Source organism: Silurus aristotelis (genome assembly GCF_946808225.1).
Source record: "Silurus aristotelis genome assembly, chromosome: 22".
NCBI classification, from domain to species: domain Eukaryota; kingdom Metazoa; phylum Chordata; class Actinopteri; order Siluriformes; family Siluridae; genus Silurus; species Silurus aristotelis.
In genome coordinates, this window is record NC_139595.1 from 3,135,450 (window position 1) to 3,162,966 (window position 27,517).

The window sequence follows — 27,517 nt, forward strand, 5'->3', positions numbered from 1 at the left end:
CTCTCAGGATGCGCGCACACGTCCGTCTCGCGCGGCCCGTGTCGGCTTACATGAAAGAGTTGTTGTTTTTTTCAGTAACGATATTTATCACGATATAAATTAATTACTTACAAATATAATCCAATATCGTTACATTTATTACAACTCTATAAATATAAATCACTTATCAAGAGTTGATCCTGAAGGAACAGGTGGCTATAAAGGCAACTCGTTTCTCATTAAAGGTGCAATTATTATTATAACCTTTTTATTATTTCATTCGATTTTTTTGAAAAATAAATGACTAAACTTCCCGACTATGATCAAAAAACAATGATTTAAGCCATAAAAAAATGCTTATTTGTGTTTGGATTCACTTTTTTACTTCTGGAGGTGGAGCTTTGTAAGCAAGAAGCTTAAGGATTTTTCAAAAAACAACAATCATGAAAAAAAAACGAATTCCTAACCATACATAATGCACCTTTTATTATAATGTATATGGACAAAAGTTTGTGGACACCTACGCATAAGTCTATTCCACATTTCGTCTCCATTTGCTGTTAAAGCGCCACATTTTTAAAAAGCAGTTCCAGTTTTCTCGAGATTTACATTGACATTTAAAGCACTCGAAATACACCCTTATCCAGAGTGACTTACATTTGATCTCATCCATACAATTGAGCAGCTATGGGGGTTAAGGCCCTTGTTCAGAGGCCCAGGAGAGGCAGCTTGGTGTTGGGATTTGGGCGCATCGTCATGCTGGAACAAGTTTGGGTCACCTACTTCAAGTGAACTGAATATTTCATGCTAGCACATCCAGACACATCCTATACAATTGTGTGCCTTCAACGTTGTAGTAACAGTTTGGGAAAAGCAACAAAAATGGCTGCAAAAGTCAGGTATCCCAGTACTTTTGTCAATATAATGTATTTATATATGCTTGTTGCCCGATGCTGTACTTTCACATATGATTGTGTCCCATTCTGATGTCACAACAGAACAATGTTATTTTTGCCTCAATGCTTTTAATAGGAGAAAGAACTTTAAGAACTGTTGGTGCAAATGGTGGACCCTTAGTTCCAAAACGCGTTGTAGCTGATGCAGTTACGGCAGAGACTTGGTGTCTATTTAAGCATAGTTATGCAAACGAGGAGATTAAAGCACGGGACAGATCCAAGTACTAAAACAAAACATGAGGCTTGGTGGAGGCAAGATCTCTGAAGGTTTGCTGTGGTATCTGGCACAAAGACTTTAGAAACAGGTTCTTCCAAGCCGCCAGGTGGGGTTTCCATGGACTGGACTCGTTTGTCCAATACATCCTTTGCTCAGACTAAGGTGTGGGGAATTTGTACTGTCCAACACAGTGGACCTGTTATATTCCTTAAACTATACATGAACACGTTTTTTTTTTTTTTTTTTTTTTTGCGCAGAGTGGCAGCACACAATCCTGCTGAAAGCGTTGCCATTAGGAGGTGTGTATTTGGTCTACAGCAATGTTTGTGGTTTGCACAAACCCGGCTGTTTACATATCAATGAAAACATGAATCATCAGGACTAATCACATTTGGTCATGGCTTGTTGGATCATCTTTGATGCTCATGTGCACGTGGTAGATGCTTTTATTGGTGGACAGGAGCAAGCAATGGAACTCTGAATGAGGATTTCGATCATAGTTGCCCATTTTGTGTACTTGCTCAAGTATTTCTTTCAGTATAACTTTCATTAGCAGACCACATGCTTTTAAGGTCCTGGCTGATCAGTATAAACTGGGATATAAGTTATAGTGGAATTTGATGAAAAATTGCACAAACTATACAAAAGATGAAGATTCTACTTCATAAAAAGGTACTTTTTGCATTAACACAATGTTTAGTTTCAAAGTTCACACATCTGCAACAACAGTGGACCCAAAAATAAACTATAGATCAACATTTTCCAGGTAGCTTCCAACAGACAATCATTTCCCCCATGGCGATGCATTCAATAATCTAATAATAAAAGCGCTTTTGTGAAGTGAATGGCTTGCTATTATTATTCACCATAAACACATTAATAATACATCCTTGAATTATGGCTGTAATAATTGCAGCATGCATATAGGTCAAGGAATTTGTCTTCATGTTCACCTGGGGTTAAACTTGTCTAATTCAGAACCTGCTTTAAACCCTGTGTAAATGTTTTTGAATTTGAAGGATTTACTCAAGTTGTATTTTATTGCTAAACAGTGGCAGACTGCTGGAGATCCATTTGCTCTACATGGCTCTTGCTCCACCTAGTGTAAAGAAAAGTAGTCCACGAAGGACAAAAAGAACCACGTTCCAACTTAATTTATTTATAATAAGCAATTAATAATACATTGCCAAGAAGGACTGGAAAAAAAAAACCCTAAATCAACAAACACACTCCTCTAGTCCTCCAATACATAGTTAGGATTAACCACTAGGAAAGGGTCTTCTTCCAGAACAGGCTCTTCTCCTTCATTTGAAACCTTTTTTAGGCCAGTTTTGGTCAATTCTATGATGATATGGTCCTAGAATAAAAAAGAAAAATGCATACAATTTGAAGTTTTGAAAGTGAAGGTAACAAATATTATAAATAAAAACAAAGAAGGAATGTGTAGGCTACAGAGCCCGTCATATGATTGGAAACAGTGTCTTATGGTTTTGAGATGCATGTATTTTCCTTTTGTTTCTATGCAACAAAAACATTTCAATGAGAAAGTGGACGATCTGGACATTTACATACAAGTTTGTTCAAAGAAAATCTGCATACTATTAAATCACCTAGTTTGCTGCATAGAAATAAAAAGAATGTGTGATGCTTGTGCCTCTCAAGAACCATAAAAGACTACTTTCTTCCCCAAACTTGACAGGTTCTGCATGTTACATATCAATTAAAACCACATTTTAACAATTTATGTTCCACAATTGGATCAAAATAAAGTTTTCTGGCTCCCAAAAACAACACTGCTGATTTGCTCCTATTTTTTTTTTTTTTTTTATTGCAGCCAATAATAATTTCAGTCAGTCAGAATAAATGACATTAAACTATGCAAAATATGTTTAAGTTACTTCGAATTTGATTCGTTCATTTGGCTCCATTATGGAGTATTGGGGGTGGGGCATTACATGTTAAATGTTATTCTTGTAGTGAAGATAGAAAGGTTAAAAAAAGGTTGCAAGATCAAATCCCAGCACCACCAAACTACCACTATTGGTAGTATAGGGCCCTTAAACCTCAACATTAGTTGCATAAGTTTCTCTGGAAAAGACATCTTGAAATACGTCTGCACTCACATAATGGACCAACCGATGCAACACTTTCTCAATAAGACTTTTCCTGGCAATGAGTTCAGCCTCAGACTCAATCTCGCTTTCAATCTCCTTCAAGTACCAGTTGACGAGCTCGCTTTTCTTTAGAGACGACTCTTCATCCACTAAAAGGCAAAAATTTACTCACTAACCAGGGTCCAGGCCACACATCAATTATAATGGACAATTTCGACACTATTCATTTCTGTTTGCTGTATAAAAACTCACGTTGCTCCATTTTTTGCATGTGCAGCACTAGTAGGTTGGAGATTCGGCGGTACTCTGCAAAAGACATCCGGACAGCCTGTTTGACTGAAGCCGTCTTCTCCTCCCGCTCTGGCCCGCCGGTGTCCATGGCCTCCACTGCATCACCAGCAACACCTTTTTGACCCTCTGTCTCACCAGCAAACAGGTCATTCTGATCTGCACAAAGATTTGAAATGTACAACCTATAAATATTCAAATTCTCCTATAAATATAGAATCCTTATTCAAATATTTGAATTATAAGAGACCGTTCATATCGTCATCTTGTTCCTGGTCAAAGTTAATATCCGGCGAGTCGACGCGAATAATGGACTTGTTCAGAAGCCGAAACGCTTCTTTTACATGTTTGGGTTGAACCTTGGTTGTGGAGAGAAATTTCACATTAGTGTAGCAGAAAGTGATCTTCAGATCTGTGGTGTGGTCCAGGAAAACGCTAGGTGGTGCAGATATGGCTGAATTGACAATGCTCAAAAGCTTTAAAAAAAAAAAAAAAAAAAAAGAAAAACTTTATAAATAGTGAATCACTTGAGCACAAACACACACACGCCTGTCTCAGACCTCATCAGAGCAGTAAAGACGAGCCATGGCCTCGGACAGGCGCAGCATGCTCTCCAGCTGTCGCACAGTGATCCTCCAAGCGGATTTGGTTGTGCCGCCTCCGTCCCTCTGACGCAGCCGCTTGTACTGCTCCACTACAAACTCCTGGGCCTCTGGTGTGATCTAGGAGGAAATAAAAAAAAATAAAATCAATATTCAAGCCATTAACTTGAACAATGACAATGCCCCAGAGTGCTTTGTGCCAAAGCTCTAGGACTCTTTAGAGAGGTGGTAGCTCTGTGGTCAAGGCATTGGAAGGTCATTTGTTCAAATCCTAGCACTTTCAAGCTACCGCAGCTGGGTCCGCGAGCAAGGTCCTTTACTCTGCACTGCTCAGTCGCTCTGGATAAGCAGGCATCTGCCAAATGCTGTAAATGTAAAATGACTGTTCCACAGACCTTTGGCTGAAACTGCCGGGCAAATAGTATGTATCTCTGGATGTCCTCTGCAGCATAAACACGTTCTACGGACTCCACATTCCTGGCATGAAGGTCTACTATTCGCCTGGCTATGGCATAATCAGTCACCTGCAAATAACATCATTCTAATAACCTATAGGCAAACAATTCAAAACTGATTAAAAATATACTATTAACAGCGTTTTCAGAGTCACCTCATTGCATTCATCCACCAGAATGAAGAAAAGGTCAAATCTGGACATGATCGGGGCCGACATGTTTACATTCTGCTTCAGGGACTTGGAGCGATTGTACCTGCCATCAATGGGATTGGCTGCTGCCAAGATAGAAGTGCGGGCGTTCAACGTGGCCTAAAATATACACAACGCACAAAAATGCTATTGCTAATAAATTGCTAATGATTATTTCCAGTCAAGAATTTTTTTTTTATATGGATAAATGGAGACAAACCATTTAATTTTAAGATTAGAGTTGCCCAAAAAGAAAATCGTAATAGGTTCTATTATGATACATAATGCTCCAGTCACAAGCAAAACTTAGGGGTTAAAAGATTTAACACTAGAAAATCTTTAGGAAGAATCAAAATACTTTGATCCCATAGGAAAATGACTGGGCTGCAGCTACTCCAGTCTCACCAAATCCTTTGAAAGTCGAAAGACTTTCATATCTGGAAGGCCACAATCAACAGCCAGACATTCCTGCTGACTTTTCCTCAATTCTATACCTTGACTCCAGCCTTGGTGATCGAGATGGTCTGCTGCTCCATGGCTTCATGGATGGCCACTTGGTCCTTTAATTCCATCTTATCAAACTCATCAATACAGCATACTCCCTGGTCCAGAATGTAAAAGATAATAGGATTAATTTAACACACAAATTATATGAAAAGTAAAATAATGTGGCGCTTTGATTAGATTACATTGTCGGCTAGCATGAGGGCTCCAGCTTCGATGACAAACTCATGAGACTCCTCGTCTTTAACCACAGCAGCAGTAAGACCGGCAGCACTGCTGGCTTTACCGCTCGTATACACAGCCCTCGGAACAAAATCTTCAACATGCCTGAGAGACAAGATACAAGTGGCCAAGTGGTGGGATATTTTTCTATCGATCACTCAGAATTCCACAGCAGTGCGTTAGGCTTACTTCAGAAATTGGCTTTTGGAAGTACTGGGATCACCAATTATGCAAACGTTGACATCTCCTCTTAAAGACGTTCCCTCCATGGTGGTCTTGGCAACGCCGCCGAAAAGCATGAGCAATATCCCACGCTTGATTTCATCGCTCCCTACAAGTGGTTCAATGAATCGTGAAGTAAACAACTACAAAATCTCTTCATAATGAAACCCTAAAGTCTGGGGTCTTGGAGTTTTAAGATCATAATCCTAGCTGTGTTAAGCAACTCAAAAAAACTAGCACACCATGGATGGTCGGGAAGAGGCTGGTGCACAGGTTGTGGTAGAGATTCTTGTCCTGGCTCATCTCGAACACTTTCTCCCACTCCTGCACGGTCATCTGGCTCTTCACACTCTCCGCACTCTGGTCTTCCTGACGGAGCACCTGCCCTCCAAACTGCACAAAATTTTAAAAAATCTTGCACCGAGACAGCAATGTTTATAGGCTTTGGCAAACATAGGTTGTAACTTGCTCAGGGGGTGCCAGTGACCGCCACCTGCCCTGCCACTGCCCTCACTTATTTATTTACCTGCTTTTCTACTAAAGTGTACAGTATATGCTTAAATACTTGAATTCAGGCAATTTTGCAATAATTAAAATGTGTTTAACCTTTTTATGGACTGTTGAAAATGAGTTGTATGGTATAGGGGTGAAGCCACAATGGAAATTGGCACCCAGGGTGCCAAAAAGGCTAGAAACAGCCCTGCACCGGTAGAAACCACACTTCAAACTCACCCTGGGGTTTGTGGGAGCAACATAGCTGGCCAGAAAGGCCAGTCTATAAGAGAGCTCTCTGACTCCCAATGCCTTTAAGCCTTGGATCCCATCAGCCTCAAAGCCTTCCTTTCCAGTCACTCTGCTGCTGGTCTCAGTCCTGGTGCCTGCATTTTATATAATTTTAAATATATAAAAATAATTGTGTTTTTTCCCCACGCTCAACTGGAATAGTTCGGTGTGCATGTATGGGGTGTCAAAGTACATCAGTTTAAATTCTCTCAATATTGGTATATACTGATCAGGCATAACATTATGACCACCTGCCTAGTATTGTGTTGGTCCCCCATTTGCTGCCAAAAGAAGTCCTGATCCTTCATGCATTAACTACTGCTACAGTTGCTTGTTTGTTGGCTCGAACCACATGGGCCATGAGCCTTGGCCAAAAATGTCCCTGTCACAGGTTCACCAGCATTCTTTCCCTGGAAATTTTTGATGGATACTGACCACTGCAGACCGGCAGCATACCACAAGAGCTGCAGTTTTGGAGAAGACCAGTCGTCTAGACATCACAATTTGGCCCTCGTCAAACTCACTGAAATCCTTACCTGCTGCATAATATATCCCACCAACTTAATGTTGCCACGTAGAAAAGATAAGTCTTGTTTACTTCACCGGTCTTAAATGTTATGCCTAATCAGTGAACCTCTGGAAGTTGGATTTGCTCAGCAACAGCAGTTTACCTCAGATACAAGTTTCTCTTTAGTTTTTGCTAAAAAGACAAAATCCAGAACAGAACCGTACTCACCGGAAAGAGCCATAGCAGACACGTCAGGGACCACAATCAGAGTGCCTGTGAAATCACAACGATCTCCAGCCTGTGCGGACTCTACGGCCTCAGCCCTCAGAATCACCTCCACACTGCGTGGGATCGAGCCACGGGGCAACTCTGCCTGAGTCTCCTGAATACGCAACTGAAACCAACACGTTGCTTTTTTTCACCCACGGGATTCTGGTGTTTTTCCCCACCGTGCTGCCAGTTCGAATGCAAGGAACCAGTTACTAAGCACGTCACTTACCTTTTGGAAGTCGACAAAGCGCGACTTATTGGTGTCCAGCATGAATCTGCGTCGGTTGGCGCACACAGGGTTCTTGCAGATGGTCGGCTGCGTGTATTTGAACTGCTGCTCCACATCTTTGATGACAGACTGGCAGTCGAGGCAAAGGAAAGTACCACTAACCAGCTCGGGGTGAACAGGGTGAGTCCGAACCACCTGTCCGCTGATGCGCAGCAGAGTGCCGATACGTGCAGTCGAAAGCTCACGGATCCTGCATGAGAAGAAAAACAAATCTGGTTTATTAAAAAGATTAACAGAATAGGATGCCTTAATTGTAATGACTTTGGATAACATTAATACAAACTATTGTACAAATGGACGCTATTAAAATGCATTCAATACAAAAAAAAAAGCTCTGTATTCTTAGAGAATGAGGGAAAAAAAAAAAGCTTTACTTCTGTCTTGAAGGAAAATCAGAAAAGGCCACGTAAAACTCTTTGGATGTCGGGATGTTCCCCTGGTCCCGGGCAAAATGGCGCACTGCTCTACAGAGAAAGGGGTAAACCCTAAAGACAATATAGACAGCGTTGATCAGATTGGCCCTACTTGTCTCATCCCTTTAATTCAAGGGTAAATACACTCAGCCTCATCAGTTGAGTAGTGAGAAGTGGTAGCTCAATGGTTCAAAATATTAGACTTCTGTTTGGGAGGTTGCAAGTTCAAATCCCAACATGACCAAGTTGCCAGTCTTGGGCTGTTAAGAAAGCACCTTAACCCTTTTTAAACCTGACCACAAAAAACACATTACAATAAAAAACAAACCACATAGCATTATTAAGATAAGTCTAGAAGAGATTTGCAGGAAAACCAACCCTCACTGTCTAGATGTTTGGACCTCCAGCAGTTTAAAAAAAAAAAAAAAAAAGGTATTATTGATGACTCACCTGTAGTACTCCTCCTGTATAGTGGTTGCCAGTTGTTGATTATAATGTTCAATGTTGGTGAAACTCACAGTCAGAGTGTTTCTCTCAGGTCGGATCAACTCCTGGGCTTCTGCTAGATACAGCGGGTCGCCCGATTTATCCTGAAACCTAAAATCATTTAGAAAAAAGTCTAGGGCTGAAACTTATTGTATTAGAATTGCAGGAGTGTCAACTATCTTAATAGTCAAAGATTATTAAAACCTGCTAGCTGGTAGAAGATCTGAACAAGACCAAATTATGAAGAAATTGGGTGTAAAAAGGGGGAAATTGCTCTGCATACTGGTTTCATGCTTATACATTGTAAAGGCTAGCAAACAAAATCCCAATTCAAACAATTCAGATAAAACCCTTCAATAGGGTTTAAAGGCGAATTTTTAAACGGGTCACGAGCGCCCTCTGCAGGCGCAATGCAGCAACAGCAATAATTTAGAAATCCCAAATATTTGGACATATTAAATTCAAGCTCGGTCTCGCTCGAGAGATCAAAAGTGGGGTGTAAAAGGGAAAAAGTTGCTCTGAATACTGGTTTTATGCTGACAAATTGTATGCTAAAGTTTAGAAGACGCTAAAAAGGCTACCAAAAATCCCAATTCCAAACAATTCAGATAAAACCGTTCAATAGTGTTTACACTCAAGGCGAAATTTCAAACGGTCCACGAGTGCCATCTGCAGGCGCAATGCCGCAACTGCAATTATTTAGAAATTCCGAATGTTAGGAAATATTACATTTAATCCTCCCTCTCCGTTTCAAGTTTATTTTGATATTCAAACTAGCAGGAAAGCCCAGACTTACTCCTCCAAAAACTCTAGAAACAGTTTTTGGCATTTCTCAGCGAGGTCATCCCGCACTTGCACGCCTGCGTTGGTGGCTTCTGTGGCAGGCTCCATTTTCCAGCACCGGGGCTGAAAATACAGCTGCTTATTGAAGGTTTAATTAAACGCATTCTCGATTCTGATTGGTCGGAAGGTGTTAATTGATTTCGCGTGACAGCGAATGAAACCTGTGCGGCACTTGCGAACACGTGATTAACACGTGGTGTGTGGTGGTGTTGTGTGGGGGAAAAAAATACACCAGTGATCAATAAATATTATTTTTTATTATAGTTATAAGGCACCCAGATTTGTATGGTGTGTGTTGATATGGAACAGACGTCAGTAAGGAGACGTTTGTGGGAGTGATCGCAAGATTTCTGACTACTATTCTAGATATGGGCCAGTGTTTGTAGAAGCTAAAGTGTAAGTGATAACAGGAAGTTTTCTTTTTTTATTATAAACTGTGTTGGAAGGATTGCTGTGGTATAAGAGAGATAAAAATACATGCTCAGTTGACAAAAAAGATCCTCTCTCTCTAGACATCCAGCAGTTTTAACCATGGTTATTATATGACACAGCTGTAGTACTCCTCCAGTATAGTGGTTGCCAGTTGTTGCTGATACACAGATCAGATATAACATTATGAGCACCTGCCTAATATTGTGTTAGTCCCCTTTTTGCTGCCAAAGCAGCCGTGACCCGTTGAGCATTAACATAATTAACTTCTTCAGCAATTTGAACTACAGGAGTTCGTCTGTTGGATCGGACCACACTGAGCAGCATTCGCTCCCCACGTACATTAATGAGCTTTGCCCACCCGTTTTGGAGATGTTCTGACCCAGTCATCTAGCCATGACGATTTGGCACTTGTCAGATTGGCTCGAAACCTTACACTTGCCCATTTGTCCTGCTGCGAACACGTCAACTTTGAGGACAAAATGTTCACTTGTTGACCAATAAATAAATCCCACCCACTAACAGGTGCCATGATGAATAAGTGTATTCACTGATCATGATGTTTTAATGTTATGCCTGGTCGGTTTATATATTCAAGCCAAATGAATAAACAGTAGTAAGCCCCTCATTGGTTGGTTTGACCATTTTCTACCTAAATTTACTGTTCTGGAATGTAGCAAAAGGGTTGAGATGTTGCTTTATGCCATTCCAGGTCATTTTCCCAAATGCTTCCACACCTGGGAAGTGGTCAGTCGGTAACAAGATGTTGGACTGATCATTAGAAGGTTGTGAGTTCAAGTCCAAACAAAAACAGTAAACTGGGTGCCTTTACCTTCAACTGCTGGGTTGAATAACAATTAGGCAGAGCGACCAACAATTATGTAATTTAGGCAACTAAGTAGTTGAGGATTAAGGGCCTTGAGCAAAGGCTAAGCAGTGGCAGCTTGGTGATGCTGGGATTTGAACCCATGGCCTTCTCATGACCTATTCCAAGACATCCATCCACTGAGCTACCCGGTACTTCATTCATTTAAATGAAATAATTGTAAAAACAAAATTAAAATAAATAAAAGGAACACACACAAAAATCGAATATGTAATCAAATCCTTCCTAATGAACACCTGGCAACCTCAAAGACGTGACTGCATCAGAAAGGCGTACAGAAACCTTTAATTTTTATTTACCACACATTTAAAAAAGTGAACCACACTATACAAATGATATATCTGATAACAGGAAACGACGCCGGGGACACGGCTACAGACCGGGTCAAACACACACTGCTGTCCTTGTGGGATATGTAGCTAAAATCTTTACCTTTTGTTAAAACGTGATTTTCTGGCCATTTTATCGCAAAGCGATAGAATCCTTACATCATACTGACTTACTATTCAGTTGTGTGTGTGTGTTTTTTTGTTGATCATTTATGACTTTAAATGCACATAGGCAGTTTGCATGCAAACCGTAGCGGGTCGGGGGAGGGGGGGGGGGGGTGTTTCTCAGTAATGGATCGTTTTTTTTTTTTTATCGGATTAAATGTCCGGGTTTTATTTACAATAATGAAGTCTGTCCGTCCTGAGCCAGTTCAGGGTTGTTTTAAAGGGGAAGTCCAGCTCATCAGACTCCGGCTACGATGACACGCATACGTTCACGAGAGCGGTTCTTTTTCCAGCTTCTCTTTCTTTTTTGTGGTTTTAAATTAAAACAACAGCAGCAGCAAAAAAAAATTTTAAATCCTCCACCTCTCACACATTCCCAATGACAGGCTGAACGTCAGAAGGAATGATGTTTATTACATTAGGGACGACTTAAAAGAAAGCGAGAGAGACGGAGGGGTGGGAGGAAGAGGAAGTTGGGGAAGAAAAAAAAAAAACACAAAAGTTTAGGCCAGGTAGCTATAAGTGTCCTTCTCGCCATCCACTCTCTCCAAGTACTCCTTCTCTATGAGAATGTCGATGCATTTCTGGAAGAGAGAAGAAAAAAACAGGATTGAAGCTCCTCACACACAATCCACATTATATTTAAAAAGATTCAATACTTCTATTGAAAGTAGAGCTCGTTCGGGTCATTGTGTTAGCGATTAATCGGCACCTGTAGTTGCTGGGACTGTTAGCTATCGGCAAAAGTCCATACTGATGGAGCAGTGAGCAGTGTGAGACCGGCACATCCATCTTTAAATATTAAATAAATGTCCGAATCGTATTTTTAATAATCATAGTGTTTTAGAAAATTTGGGCTTAGAAGTCGACCGTTTCTGCAAATAAATCGGCATTGACAGTTGATTGCTGGAACCATCTGTAAAAATCAATACAGATAGGTTTTCCGGGTTGCTGGAATGGTCTGCCGTCATTATACAGTACAAGAGTGGCCTCTAGAGGTGAATTACTAACACTGTGCTGTTTATTTGAAGGGTCTTTTATTCATTTTGGATGTAACTTATTTCTTTGGGGTGTTTTATTGCGTCTTATTTTTTTCTCAATATTGATTAATATAATTAAAATATATTCATATTTAATTAATTTGGCACATGCTCATGATTCAGTACTGCTTTTTTTTTATTTTTGTAATTAAGTTCAATACTGTTTTACATGAAGTGTTTGTTACTTTATTATTTTTTTTTAATCCAGTATCCATTTTATCCATCAGTTATCAGCAAGTACACTTTTTAAAGCTAGCCTTTAAACATTACAGCGTCAATGCACTGCTGTAAGGGGAGTGCTTTTCGGGAAAATGAACGTGTCATGCTGTTGCATTTTGTACCTTGATGACGGGAACTCTGGGCTTGAACCTGGAGGAGAGCTGGTTAAGGACCTCGGCTAGGAGCTGCTGGTGCTTCAGCATCTTCCTCATCTTCATGATTCGGACTATGGCAGCCTACAGAAATACACACATCTGATGTTTACTCATAGACACGCCGGCTGATATCGTTATCTATTCAAATTGTCGTTGGCGACGAGAAAAGCGGGATCTCGGCGAAACTTGCCTGTATTAAGAGCTTTCGATCCTCCTCGATGTTTTTGTGAGTGGTTTCCTGCTCTTGCTTCTGCTCCGTCTTCATCGGTACGTTGATGTTCACCCGCAGCTTTTTACTGGACAAATAAGATGAAGTTCAATGATGTAAATCACTTAAAACTAAATTGGGATCAAACATTTCTTTTACATTAAATAATTAGCAAATTATTGGAATTGGAAACTTGCGATTTTAATGCAATAAAAAAAAGCAATATCCACTCAATCATGCTAATTAGAGTCACAATTCTGGGCACAATCATTTAAGAAAGAAAAAAAAATGTAGAATAAAAATCCGCCTTACTTCTTATAACCCAAGTAAAGTTTTATGAGTGTGTCTGGTTTAAATTCCACCTCGTCCACATTAGCGTTCTCATCCTCCAGGACCTGCATCGTGACACGCATCAACACCAGCATCAATATTAGCATGATACTTATAATACTTAAAATTTATAAAATTTAGTCTAGAAAATATCCCCACCAACAATTTGGACTTCAATAAAATTTGTAGAACTTGCACCAAAATATCCTGCAATAAAAAAAAGTAATAAATCCAATTAAAAAAATGTTTATTTAAATGAATACATTGTGGGATTAAAAGAGGCCAAACAAGCGGGGTTTTTTTTGTGATCGGACCAACTCACTATTTTGATTTGCGTGCTGTCAGTTAACTGCTGGACGGTGTACACGTCTTCTGTGTTGTATTGGAGGAGAATGGCCATTTGAAACGTGGAAGCCTACACACACACACACACACACACACACACACACACACACACACACACACACACACACACACACACACACACACACACACACACACACACACACACACACACACACACACACACACACACACACACACACAGTAAAAGTAAAAAAGTGCTTGTTAAAACCAATCTACATTCGTTAGACAGCCAGTACACGTTAAATGTTTGTGTCATGTTGAATTCTGGGTCTTTGAATGCAAAAAAGAACAACTAAAAACTAAAGTAACTAAAAAGTAAAACCGATGGCGCAAAAAAAAAAAAAAAAAAAAAAAGTGTCTCTCAAATCCTAATCCTCCATGATAAAACAACACAGAAAAAGCTGCATATCCTTTACATATTTTGTTTTTTCTCTTTTGTGGGTCTATGATACAATCCCATAATTACACTCCAAAATGTAGTAAAACATCTTCCCAGAAGAGTGGAGGTTATTGTAACAGCAAATGCGAAGTAAACGTGGAACGGGATTATAAAAAAAAAAAAAAAAAACACATCCGAATCTTATAATCAGGATTCCACAGACGTTTGACTATTAAGTCGAATGTCTACAATTGTTACACATATATATATATATGTATATATATATAGTAAGAATCAGTTGGCGTTTGTATTACGCTGCATCATTTTTAACATATTTGCTTTGTATGTAATTATTAGTAGATGCGCTATACTTTTATTATTTTGAAAAGTGACCAATAATTTGTGACCAATATTTAATATGTCGATCGATTTCTCGTCGCTAAACTGTTTCACAGCACCGCTACTGCTAAGTGAATTTCACGTATCGCAGCACTACGGAGACCGAGGCGTGTCCTGAGAGTCACGCAGAATACAGATTAACATGGCAGAGGTAGAGCTGCGTCTTGCTGGAGACGCAACAGGAAAAGAACCTCTGGTTTTATTTCATCTTTTTTGCACTACAAAGGCGTGTTTGTGAAAGGGGCCATGTTTAGAAGTCAGAAGGCACTTACGTAAATTGATGATTTGCTGTCTGTCTGAACCAAAGAAATAAAAGTGAATTATCTGCACCATATTGAATTGCAGAGCATCATATATTTTTTTTTTTCCATTGCATCATATTTTATTGATTCGAAATCGGATCGCACTGCATCGCAATGGGGGGGGGGAATACGTATCGCATCAGTAGCTGCTTCATATGTATCGTTAATGTATCGTATCGCTGACTATGCATTCAGATGTGAATCGCATCGGCCTCAATTATAAAGATTTGCATCCCTGAATAGATTTATTAAAAGAGACAGGCCGATAGACATACACAAATATATATATATCCTTAAATAAAGTGTCTTATTTATTAATTCTTCATATAATCCAATAAAATAAAAAAAAAATCTTCGAACTGATGATCTGAAACCAGGCTGGACTCTATGTTTTTCTGCTGCTGAATGTGCAGGAGTGTGTGTCCTACCTGCAGGGTATATCTGTTCTTAAAGCAGTTAGTGACCAGCTCTCCTTTGGACAGGTGGTAGAGCCAGGTAAGTTTGCGGCCGCTGTGTCTGCTGGCGTAGAAGGCTGTGAACCTTTGGTAGCTCCTCTCCAACTGTGTGTTTGTGTGTTTAGAGAGAACAAAAGAACACCCAGAAAATGGATGTATAATGCAATGCAGTGAAGCAGCTTCTTAGTTATGCATGTTAATTATTATTAAGTTCATTGAGCTTTCAGTAGTTATAAAAAAATAAAAATAATAAAAAAAAGTGTGTGATTTTGAACAAGACTGAAACAGCTGATATTCCAGACCGAGAGGATAACAACCCCTTGGGTGAGATGGTAAGCAGTAAGCCAATAATGACACTGTTCAGCCTCCTAATTAAATAGCTGCGCATGAGTTTGTGTGTGTGTTTAGTACCTCAGAAGGCAGTGCAAAAGTGCAAGATTGCTGGAAAGGCCAGGAACCAGAGCTCAACACCTGGATACTGAAATCCACTGGAAAGAGGAAACAAAATTAGCACTTTTATAACATGTTTTAGGGCTCAAATTGTTTACAGGCCAAAAAATCAAATCCAGATGTTTTTGCTGGTTTTTTTTGTGCTGAAAATCTTTCGACTAGACCATGTCTCCACTTATTTTCAAGTTACAGTGGAGTCATTGTAACGCATCTCCATCGTAATACAGTGGTCTGAGTGCTTATACGTACAGTCTAAAGGCTCCGAGTTAGTGAGGTGCTTCTTGAACTGCTCGTTTAGGTCTTTGCTGACTCCGATGTCCTGGAACATGCGTTGCAGCTTGGACGTGTACTCAAAGCCACACGCTTGCTGTAGGAAAACACAGGGCCATATTCAGTCACATTACTGCATAGACATCCTGACATGACTCTTTTATAGATGTTTTAAAAACTCAAGATAACTGCATAAAAAAAAAAAAAAAGAAGTGCTGTCATTGAGAAAAGCCAGTGAAACCTTCAGTTTGGAGATCATGCTGGCTTCGGCATCGTCGCTGGCGCTGTTCTGGTGGACCAGGCGCTTGGCCAGCATTTTCGCATAAAACTTCTGGAACACGTCTTTATCCTCTATGTACTTAAACACCACCATCTGGAGAAGAGAATGAGGTAAGAGGGAAGCTCAAATAAAGTGAGTGATGAAGCAACACTACGGGGAAAACACACACTGTGTGTCTAGGCAAGTTAACACAACAAATCAGGAGCAGATTTTAAATACAATTCCTAGTTAATGAATAAAGTTCCACCATCCTTGGCAAGTGTTTTGCATATTTACTTGTAGTTAACTCACCACTTGATTCAGAGTGTCTTCAAGCTCGGCCTCCTCTGGGTTCTTTGAGCTTTTCTTAAGCAAAGAGTCACAGTATCGAGCGAGAAGTTCAGGGGATTTGCTGGACGACTGGACCATCTTGGTAACGGCATTGTTGTTGATAAAGCGCCCACAGGCCTTTTTTTGAGGGGAAAAAAAATAAAAAAAATTAAAAAAAACGACACGCTAACTTTCCAGTCAGTTCCATAAACGTTCAGTGCATCAATGACAGATGTGTGATGTGCATCTCCATAACTGAGGCCGATGCTATTCGCATCTCAATGCGTAACAAAAGATATGATACATTAAAGACAAATATAAAGAACCAGATTTTCTTTTCCGGTTGTGTCTCCAGGAAGTTACAGCTCTACCTCTGCCATGTAAATCTGTATTCTATGTGACTCTCAGGACACGCCTCTTTCTCTAAAGCGTTGAGACGTCATATTAGTGAGGAGAAATTAATCTACATATCAAATATTGGTCACAAATTATTAAATCGTCTTTTGACCGATGCAAATGTGTTAAAAACGATGCATCGCAATACAGATGTCAACCGTTTTTTTAAATATATGAATCACAAACTTTTATGCCGATGCGAATCACTGAATCTTAAAATCCTCATCACAGATTATCAAATACATCATTTTCTTTGTTGCCAATCAAACAATATTTCAGTATCAGCCGTGCACGTGGACGTAATCGCATGGATCTAATGAAAGCTTTACCTTGTCTAGTGCAGCAACAAAGCCAGCGTCGTTGTTAAACGCAGACATCACTAAGGCGTTGTACTTCTTATGGACATCCAAAATGGTCTGGACGTACATCTTGGGGTCCTGGACCAAAAGTAATAAGCATGTGATCAAAAGATGCGGGAGTTTAGATTTAGACCCTGTTGAGAGAGTCTTCGCACTTACATTAAGAGCAGCTTCCCCACATTTCTCAATAGCAGCTAAGCCTTGGTTATAGATGTGCGTTTCCAGAAGCTTCTTGAGCTCTCCCAATCCGTCCGTGATCCGAGACACCAGGTTGTACATGCGGCCAAGATCTGCAGAAAACACCAGAGGAGAACCAGACGCATTACTGAAATGGAGCTAAGCACACAGCTGAGTTTTTATTTTTTTGTTTTTTTTATTCCGAACTCCATACCTTCGTTCTTGTCTGCATCCAGAAGGTTTTGGAACTCGGTGTGAAAGATTTCCAGGTGCTTTTCGATGAGAACCTGCTCACACTTCCTGGCCAGCTCATCCTGCGTGCTTTCGTGGAGGTAGACCTGTACCCTCCTCTGCTCTTCCAACAAACGTGCTTCCGCCTGCACCCACACGAAGGAAAATTTAGAAGACAGCTTAAACATTTTTGGGAAAACACACAACAACAAAAAATGGCAAAAATGAACCAATCTGTGATTCACTGCAATGCATCTGGATTAAATTAGCACTGGGAAAGACTTCTACAGAGCTCTGAAATTCTGGCTTGCAAGTTTGTTCTTATAAGGCAATCTGTCCAGACTTCATTCTTCATACTGAGAAATATTTTCCAGTTTCTGTCTGGGAGTTCATATATATATATTTATTTTTTAAGTGTATTTGTTTAACCAAATTGTCACCACAATTTCATCCACCTGATAGTCCAAAGAAAGCTCTTGTCATTGCCAGACCTTTTTCATGTACTCAGTGACTGGGTTCTGCTGCAGGAATTCTGTGCTTTCCCTCGTGTAGAAGCGCTCGGTGTCGGCCAGGAACTGTGTCTCAAAGTATTCCTTGTAGACGGACAGAGTAGGGCCTTTGGCAAAAGCGTCGTCCTCATTCAGGCCCAGCTCAACTGAAGAGAAGAAAAACGTCCCTTTATCACATACATAATGGTCACTAACTTGCAGCTCACTTGCAGATTAAAGCATATTCAAGGGAACCAAAATTTCGTAATTGTCGTTATAGTAACGTAACGACCTACATATATACTGGAGGTTGGCTAACTCCTCGGGTTTCCTCGATTAATCGACACCGATAGTTCGAACTTTAGGCAAAAAGCCATACCGATAGTTTTTCCGGCTTGCGTCAGTTGCTGGAGCAGCTAAAAAAAATCCGCTGTCATTACAAGAGCAGCCCCTAGAGGTGAATCACTGTAATCACAGTAATACCTCGGTACCAAACAAGTAGGTGGTGCATTTTTAACCACTTTATGTCCCATTATTTAGGCATAAACGATATTACAGCATTTATTATTTATAATTTATTAATTATAAAATCATTATATCCATATTTATTTAATTTTACACATAATCATGATTCAGTACCGTTTTACATGATGTGTATTTTTCTTTTCTTATCCAGTATCCATTAAAAAAACTGGTTTTAATCGGTTGATTGATCGGTTATCGGTGAGTACGATCCAAACTAGCTATTGGTCGCGAAAATCCATTGGTTGACCTCCAATATAGGTGATCTAATAGAGCACAATTCCAACAATCTTATCCTGAATGCCTAAATAGGGTTAAATCAAACCTTAATAGCGTTAAAAATTGTTTATAAATAAATAAATACAAAAGTTGCCAAATAAAAATAAAAACAAGTATTAAATAAATAATTAAAAAAATTAAATATAAACAAATAATAAAACTGTTATATAATAATAAATAGATAATTAATAATTCATTAATTAATATTTACATTTGTGTTATAATAAATCATTGACTTGAATATTAAACAAATATAATGAGAATTTGTGAAAAGTGTTGGATGTTCCTAAAAAAAAAAAAAAAATCTGTACTGTAGATTTATAGTAGAAATGCTCCAGACTGAGATTTCTTGGTCTAGACAACAGTACAATAGGATGAATTGTATTGTAAACAAAAACAATAAATAAATAGCTGCAGGTATAGAAGATAAATAACTGAAAGGATCCATATTTATAAGACTATGTACAACCTTAAATATAGACCATTTATGGTCTAATCAGTTTGTGTGTCCTAAGAAGGAATAGGTTTTGTGGATAATTGAAATATTGTGAAAATAAGACATTTTATTAAACAATTTCAAAGTACAAACAGGAACATTTTAAAACAACAACAAAAACGAAAGTGAGTTGGGACGCACCGTAAGACTGAACTACGCCACTGATGAGTCTGGTGTTGATGGTCTCTCCGTTTCGCTCCTTCTCAATAAGCTTCAATACTGCATTTGTAACCTTCGTAAGCATAGTAAAGAGAACAGCTTATTGACGCTGATGCATCATTTAGTACAATTTAGCGTACAAGCACTTGTCAAAAGTTTGTGGACACCCGTTCATTGAACAACCCATTCCCAAGCTCCACTCATCTTTCTACTATCTACAAATCTATAAGTACTGCATTGTAAAAAGAGTCATTAAGATTATCAATCTTTCAGGTACATTAATGATCAATAGGTTATGATGTTGAGGATGTGAAGGGGTTGCTGGAGTTCTTCCACTCCAACCGGTCTTCATGAAGTTTGCTTTGTGTACATGCTTGGACCTCTTTGTGACATCAGTTATGAAGAAAGAACGACATTATATGTAACGCACTACGAAACACAAACCTGTTTATTTAGAGGCCGAAACAGGCATTCTCTCCAGGTTACCAAAGCCAGCTGAGAAGAAAGAAAAAATAAATTACATACACTCTCCCAAATACACACACACACACACACACACGTGCATGCGCTTGACTTTAGCAAAGCGTACCGAGTAGATTTCGTAGATGCCTTTGCGGCCCTCGTCACATTCGCGGCGCACCCAGTGGCGGTTGAGGTAGGCACAGATACCGTTAAGCACTTTGCTGGAGAACCGGTAATCCTCCCACTGCTGCGTGTAGAACTTCAGAACGCTCTCGTCCATTAAGTCCTCTCCGTCCTGAGAGCAGAAAGTCAGAAGTCATGAGTTTGTGAATATCGAATTTATTCGGGGCCGCGTGTCCCGGCAGATTCTTAGGAAGAACGTGCAAAAATAAATAAAAAAATTTTCTTTCTTTCTTACCTTTAATAAGTTTGTAAGGTAATTTTTCAGGAATTCCTTTAGTCTCTTGTAGAGCTCGAGGCCCACAAACTGGGCTCCTCCTGGAGTGGGTGCCTTCTTGGAAGGTTTTGATTGGGGGATGCCGCGAGCCTGGTTCGACTGGTGCACGCTGGTGCAGTAATTATACACGTGACTAAAGTCATGTAGTTAAGGACTTACAGATTCATACCACAGGTATATACCACATAACACATAACAATTTGCTAAATTACAACATGACTTGCTGAAATCAGGTTGGACGATTCAAACCACACCCAATCGATTTCCTTACAACATCTGACCCCGGCGTTAAAGGATACGTGTAGAGCTCCATGTAGCGAGATTTGGCCATGCTCTGGCGCGTGTAGACCTGCTGAATGCCTGCTCGCAGGTCATCCCAGATCTGGTCCAGCCCAATCTGTTTAAGTCCGTGAGGGTTCTGGCTCCTGGTAGACGACATCCTCGGTCCTCCCCTGCGTCTTCCCTCCTGCTGCTGCTGCTGTGTCGGAATCTCTTCCTGGCGTTCTGCTCTTCGTGTCCCTTGGCTCGGTGAGACGGCGGCCAGCTAGTCCTCCATATGGGCGCGGCGGACAGCGGCGACAACGTGGAGGAAAACACCGGGCCTCGGACCGGGGAGGCAGATCGGCCGTCGACTGGAAAGGACACTTAGGTCAGAGTCAGGAAAGAAACCTGGAGAAGGACGAATACGGTTCAGGTTACATAATGGCCTTCGGTCGTTTTTTTTCTTCTGGATTTACATTAACGTAATGCTGAATGTTATATAATATATAATCTAGGAAATCAATCACATGCAAAAAATGCTTGGAAATGTAGGAAGTATCAAACGCTGTGCACCCAGCAATTAAGTGTTTCCATATTTCTCTCTCTCTCTCTCTCTCTCTCTCTCTCTCTCTCTCTCTCTCTCTCTCTCTCTCTCTCTCTCTCTCTCTCTCTCTCTCTCTCTCTCTCTCTCTCTCTCTCTCTCTCTCTCTCTCTCTCTCTCTCTCTCTCTCTCTCTCTCTCTCTCTCCACCTGCCTGATGCCTCTATCCTGATGTCCTACTTCTAGTTGGACTTCACTTAAATTGAAGGGCACTCGCTTCACCTAAGGCTACATCTATTCTTATTCGGGATGCAACAACGTTTCCGTCTAAAAAAGCTCTGCGTCCACAATTTGCTCCTCCACACTGAAACGTCTGAAAACGCATACTTCCCTGTACTGCACAAAACGCTTCGACCTGCGTAATTTCCACCCGTCGCTGTATTAAATTTCTGGCTCTTCACCATCGCCATCAAGTTATTTATCCATTTTGGAGGGTGGTTTTAAAAAGCCTGATTTTTTGTTAATGGGAAAACGGAGTCTCAATGTGGACAGAAGGCCCAAAAACAGAGAGAAAAATACGCGTTCAAGCGAAAACCTATTGGTGTGTTACATGGCTTAAGGATGGATCCACACTAACAACACTTACTGTGGAGACACAGATAATAGTTAAGTCTTTCCTACAGTCGAATTATAGGTTGTGTGAGTTTTTTTTTTTGCGTGGTAACAGACGAGTAGATGCCCGTCGACTGGCAGATGAAACTGATGATGCCTTTTTAAGCACAAAACATCAAACGACAAAACTTTTTTCAATCGCTAAGTCTAAATCATTAAGTGCAGAAAAGCAACACTGCAAACAAGATTTGTGTTTTACGTGTCGGCAGGGTAAATCGGCTAAATCGCCCGTGCGAGCGCGTTTTAAGAAGAGCGTGACATCGGTGCACCGGAAAAAAATCTATTTACTTTTACAGAATCTCCCAGATATTGTTCAATATTGGTAAGTGGAAACTTGAATCCACCACAGAGGGCGTTGAATTGACTCACGCACGACAAAAATATTTTATAAAAGATTCTTTCTTTTCACATTTTTAGTTGCAGCGTTATCATTATAAGCTGCATATTAACCTATTGGGAGAAAACTGGTATTTCTATGTAAAATCGGACATTGAACACCTCATATGATAACGTCAACAGTTTACATTTTTAAAAACAATTTTTAAGACAGCGTCAGAATCCCGGAGCGCATGCGAGATGTGGGCGTAAAAATGGAAAGAACGGTACCACGAGAGAGAAAATCAAGTCTGTCTGTCATTCTGACGTTGTCTTTCTGCTAATAGAAGGTGCAGCTGTTTTCCCTCTGGATAATAATGGCTTGTGAGGAAGCGACACTGAGTGTTTCATCCTGGTAACCACAGCAACGGGACCAAGCGCGTGGATGGATAACAGTAATAGTCAGAGAGGGTGGTGTCGGCATGCGAGCTTGCAACCGAGGTCATGACTCCGAACAAACGAGTGACTCGATCGTGTGATCGGTTGTAATTGAGTCTTTTGAGAGTCGTGGAAAGTCTGGGCTGCAGCCGTTTCCCGGGCTTTAATCAAAACATGAGATCGGTATCTCTGAACATCAATGGCCGTGCTGAACACAATAAATTGAGCTAATCAGTCTTCGTCGCTGTTCTCGCGCGTTCTGACAGCTAAGAGAATGAGGGCAATAAGAGATCAAAGGCCTTAACAGGGTAAACCGAGGGCATCAGGTGGTGACAGTCGGCGGAGTCCGACTGCGAAAACAGAGCCGGAGAGGAAGTGACTAAGTTCAGAGGAAGTTGTTGTCAAAATGCTTATTATATATCTGCATTTTACTGTGTGATAAGTGAGGATTTTTATCCAAACACCACACCAAACAATTTTTCTTTGCATTTCCCACAAAATTAAAACGTCATTCACTGACAACTTCATCCTGGTCAGGATTGCTGTGAACAATATGAGGGTTCCTGGAACTTTCCCGTGCTCGATCACACCTTTGATTGAAGTCAATGTTTATGGGGTGCAAAAGAAACGTCAAGTGGACAAAAGGAGAACGTGGAACACCCCTGACGGAGAGCAAGCCAAGCTAAGAAACAAACTGGAGACCCTGTGAGCATCTGGGATTTACCAGGACACTTCTTTTTGTAAAGAAGCAAATTTTAAATGACATTCTACAAAAAAAAAAAAACCAGAGCAGTTCTCAAATCACATAGGACTTAAACAATCCAACCCTCTGTCATAGTGTCCAAAACTTTACTAAATACATTGGATCTCATTAATCAAGCTGGACAACAAGGGAATTGTCAACACCAAGAAAACCCAAAAAATCAATAATCGATAGATTTTCCAGCTTCCGGTCCACAGCCATTACAAGAGCGGCCTCTAGAGGAAAAACGTTGACTATGTGCTGTTCGTCTTTACACGCAAGACGGCGCGCTGCACGGAGAGCGCTCTGCTGTATTTACTCTTTAGAATGAATTAATCATATATTTACATTTATTCATTCCGTATCCGATTAAACGGTTGATTAAACGGTTATGGGCAGGCACGACTCAAACTAGCTGCCGTTATCGGTACACATTGATGAATCATAAGATTTACAAGACTCTGTATGGAATAAATAACGTGCAGGTGTGCTGTTATAGAGAAATAATCCATAACAGGAAGATCATCGCCATGTCAAGAGAAGATTACTTTCCCATAACTGCATATCCTTTTGTTTCTAAAGGCAAAAACACACAAGAATTGAACGGTGAATAAATGGAAGGTCTGTGGGTCCAAATTTCCCGTTTTTGGATCCTAACAGAAGAACTTGAGGTTGTTTTGGAGCAGGGAAGGTTGGAGATGTATAATGGGTGAAAGGAACGAACATGGCAACCTTTCAATACTTCATGCAATTTCGTTTGGATTGCGTCTCATTGGAACCGACTTCACCATACAACAAAGCGATGAGAAAAAAGCGTATGTCTGAACTCTGTAAGCGTTATTTAAAGAGCAAACAGTCGTCTCTATAGTGGAAAGACCTGCCCAGTCACCATACCTAAATCTTATTTAACTGCTCTGGGATGAACTGGATCATGAATAAACCTTCAACTACTGAATAACGAATCATAACTTGGACAGGCAAAGCAGACTAAGTTCGGGTCTCTCAAAGGAGAGACGGAGGTGTTTCAAAACTTTCGACAGGCTCTGGAGATGTTATGAAATCCCCCTTAAAGTTACTTCCTTCTATCAGGTTTGTTAGAACACCGTCAGACAAACCAGTAAAGGTAAAGGTAAAACCAGTAAAGGTGCCTGAAGGAAGTCCAGGAGTCTCAGCTCCTGGACTGACACTGGAGACTCCTTCCTGAAAACCGAATGTCATCATGATCAGCATCAAAGCAAATATATTACTATGGAAACGAAAGGAGGGAAAATCTGAAATGGTTAAAAAAAACCAACAAAACAAAAAAAAACAACAACAACGAGCTGCTTCTTGTCAGTAAACATCCAGATGTTGGTTCAACGTGTTCGATGTGGAATGAACATCTGGTGGATGATCACAGTCACGCGCTGACCTGGGATGATAATGATGATGATTATTATTATGGGATGTCAAAGCCTTACGGTGGTACCTGTTATTCGCGGAAGACGGTTCAGTTTTTTCCCCCCATAACCCTAAATGGATTGTTGTCCGATTATAAATTGCTGTGTAAAATCACACAAGATATGACGTATCACGGAACCGTTCTGATTATGCTAGTTTGCAAAAAAACTAGCAGCTAAAGCTAACGAGCTAGCAAGCAAGTCTTAGCAGAGGCCCGGGTTGGTGGCTCGAGTAGGGTTAGTTTTATTATGAATAACTGTGTATAATACGTTGTAATGAGTCATACAGGTAGATTAGGGACTGGGTTTAAACCGAGTCAGATGGTTAAGGTGAACTAGCAGTCCCGGGTCGCAGGCTAACCGGCTAAATGCGCGCTCTTACCATTGTCCAGCAGCAGCAGCGCGAGCTTCTCAATCTTCCGATCACCAACACATGGAATGCAGACAAACCTACAATTAATTTCCACTTCCCGGATAAATTGCCAACTCGTAAATTCTCTATACCCCCCCCCAACAAGCAAAACACCGCTCAGCAGTCCGGACTCAGCCTCCGCTCACTGTAACGCAGGTCGGGCTTTTCGCTAACAAAGCTACAACTGCAGCTCCGAAATGGCGTCTGAGCCCAAATCCACCCCGACACCATTTACAAGTGCACTACGTAGTGCATAAAGTAACGGTAAAAGAAGTGCACTATGTAATTAAAAGGGCTACATTTAGGACCCTGCCAATTATATGGCGTTGAAGGTGCGTTCACAGAAATGTTGTCCGTAAGAAACGTGACAGTGTGTGAATCGGGTTCTGGGTTGCTTCCTCTTTTATTGAGTGGCGCTGTTTAAATCAGTGGTTCATTTGAATAAACAAATAAAAACAAACTTTCATGCATATGCATATACATGTGTGCAAATATAATAAATAAATAAATAAATAAATAAATAAATAAATAAATAAATAATATATATATATATATATATATATATATATATATATATATATATATATATATATATATATATATAGAGAGAGAGAGAGAGAGAGAGAGAGAGAGATTAATTGCATGATTGTCATTAATAAACGTGATTAATCGCAAATTAGTACCTTAAATTAATACATTTCAAGTTTTTAATACTTTATTCGGCATGCGCATAGACAAATATCGATGCTTTATGCAAATGTATGTTCATTATTAGTGAAACCAAACTCAACATAGAGCATGAAGACAAAATATTCTTGTAAATGTTTTAAAGTTACATTTATTTTTGTGAAAATTTCAATGCACAGCGTATTTTCCCAATAGGAAATTATGTAAACTTATATAATACGATCCAAACACCCAGAAAATATTCATATAAAATTATTTTTAATGGTATTTTATGTACAAATTATTGTCCATAATGTATCTGAAACAAATAACAAACATTAGTACACAATTTAAATTAAAAAATAAAACAAATGACCCTGCACTTTACCTCTGAAAAGAATGTGAGTGAGATGAGGAGGATGAGAAGGAGGAAGAGATTTATTGCTTGAAAGGAGAATCTTCTTTCATAGAACACACGTGTTCACAATACTATAGTAAACAGTCCGTTCGTGGGAATGCTGCCAGTACGAGGGATACACGCTGAATGAGGACGAATATGCGGGAATCATCAGAACACCAAAAGAAACTTTTTCCATGTTTCCACACGGACGGTTTTAAACGTCGGATGTGTGCACAATGGCAGATTTTGGTGTTTAGATTTGAAACTTGGCGCATCATTAAAACAAATGTTTAGTGATTAATATTTTTATGTTTGAGATTATTTGTTTGTTTTATCTCTGGGTAAAGAAAGGATGGCGTGAATAAATGTTTGTTGCGTTAAAGGTTTGAATTTTGCCTCTTTTATATTTATTTATATATTTTTTTATAAAAATGGTCAAACAGAAATGCTCGCTGGAATAATAGCACGCTAATAAAATTAGTGACATTAAAATTATTTTGCATATATATAAATATGATTTGTGTATATATAAATATAATAATTAAAGTATAATAATATATTATAATCCAGTTTTTTTTATATAATACTAGTTAGGAGGACCTTTTGATTTAATTTGTATCTAGATTCCAATCATTTTAATCTAAATCAATACATAAATGCTATACCAGTGTTATAATCCAGGTTATTTGATTTATAAGAGCACTTGAATTTTATCTTAAAAATATTTTGCATCTTAATTTATAGTTTGATGTTCTACTTAACTTCCAATTATTTAAACAAATAAATGAATAAAAAAAATAAAAAAAAAATTATTTAATGCTATAATATTATTATAATTTGTACGTATATTCCATTCATTTTAGTATAAATACATAATTCATTAAATAAACCAGCAACAAATGAAAAATATATGCTATAATAAAATTATAATCCAGTTCTGAAATTTTGAAGTTTGAGTTTTGAAATTTTTTGCATCTCATTTCATAGTTTGTATTTATACCCAGAATTAATTTGACTTGTTTGTTCCTGTTTGTTTTTGAATAATTCGAAAATTAATAACTTCCAACTGATATTTGGAAACCGAGACGTGTATATAAGCCATAAGTGTGGCATTGAATACCAGACAATTAACCCATATTATAACCATTTAAACAAACATGTAATAGATACAAATAATCAGATCCTGTTTTTTTTTTTTTTTAACATCGTTTATGTTTTTCTGATTTACTGCAGTAGACAATCTCTTGGGACCTTGAGCAAGGCCCTTAACCCTCTATGCTCCAGGGGTCCCTT

At 39.5% G+C, this 27,517-nt stretch overlaps 2 protein-coding genes across 2 annotated transcripts; both read right to left on the reverse strand.

Moving 5' to 3' along the window:
- Positions 1–2,302: 2,302 nt before the first annotated feature.
- mcm6l (MCM6 minichromosome maintenance deficient 6, like) lies at positions 2,303–9,449 on the reverse strand. Its single transcript, XM_083525280.1, has 17 exons — positions 9,296–9,449; positions 8,464–8,610; positions 7,975–8,085; positions 7,541–7,790; positions 7,270–7,435; positions 6,483–6,628; positions 5,993–6,143; positions 5,718–5,859; positions 5,492–5,633; positions 5,297–5,404; positions 4,767–4,922; positions 4,552–4,680; positions 4,115–4,276; positions 3,805–3,913; positions 3,519–3,713; positions 3,276–3,415; positions 2,303–2,509 (listed from the first exon to the last, which is right to left on the reverse strand). The coding sequence occupies exons 1-17, from the start codon at positions 9,388–9,390 to the stop codon at positions 2,387–2,389; spliced, it is 2,472 nt and encodes an 823-aa protein (XP_083381406.1). The 5' UTR covers positions 9,391–9,449; the 3' UTR covers positions 2,303–2,386.
- Positions 9,450–10,930: 1,481 nt separating this feature from the next.
- Positions 10,931–25,570, reverse strand: cul1a (cullin 1a). The gene is made up of 21 exons (XM_083525281.1): positions 25,129–25,570; positions 20,639–21,008; positions 20,301–20,472; positions 20,010–20,177; positions 19,865–19,915; positions 19,403–19,493; positions 17,968–18,131; positions 17,460–17,622; positions 17,228–17,358; positions 17,039–17,146; positions 16,296–16,451; positions 15,966–16,097; positions 15,704–15,821; positions 15,416–15,492; positions 14,978–15,109; positions 13,426–13,518; positions 13,263–13,310; positions 13,086–13,168; positions 12,756–12,861; positions 12,533–12,646; positions 10,931–11,735 (listed from the first exon to the last, which is right to left on the reverse strand). Exons 2-21 carry the CDS (start codon positions 20,776–20,778, stop codon positions 11,655–11,657), a joined length of 2,328 nt encoding a protein of 775 aa, XP_083381407.1. The 5' UTR covers positions 20,779–21,008; positions 25,129–25,570; the 3' UTR covers positions 10,931–11,654.
- Positions 25,571–27,517: the final 1,947 nt, after the last annotated feature.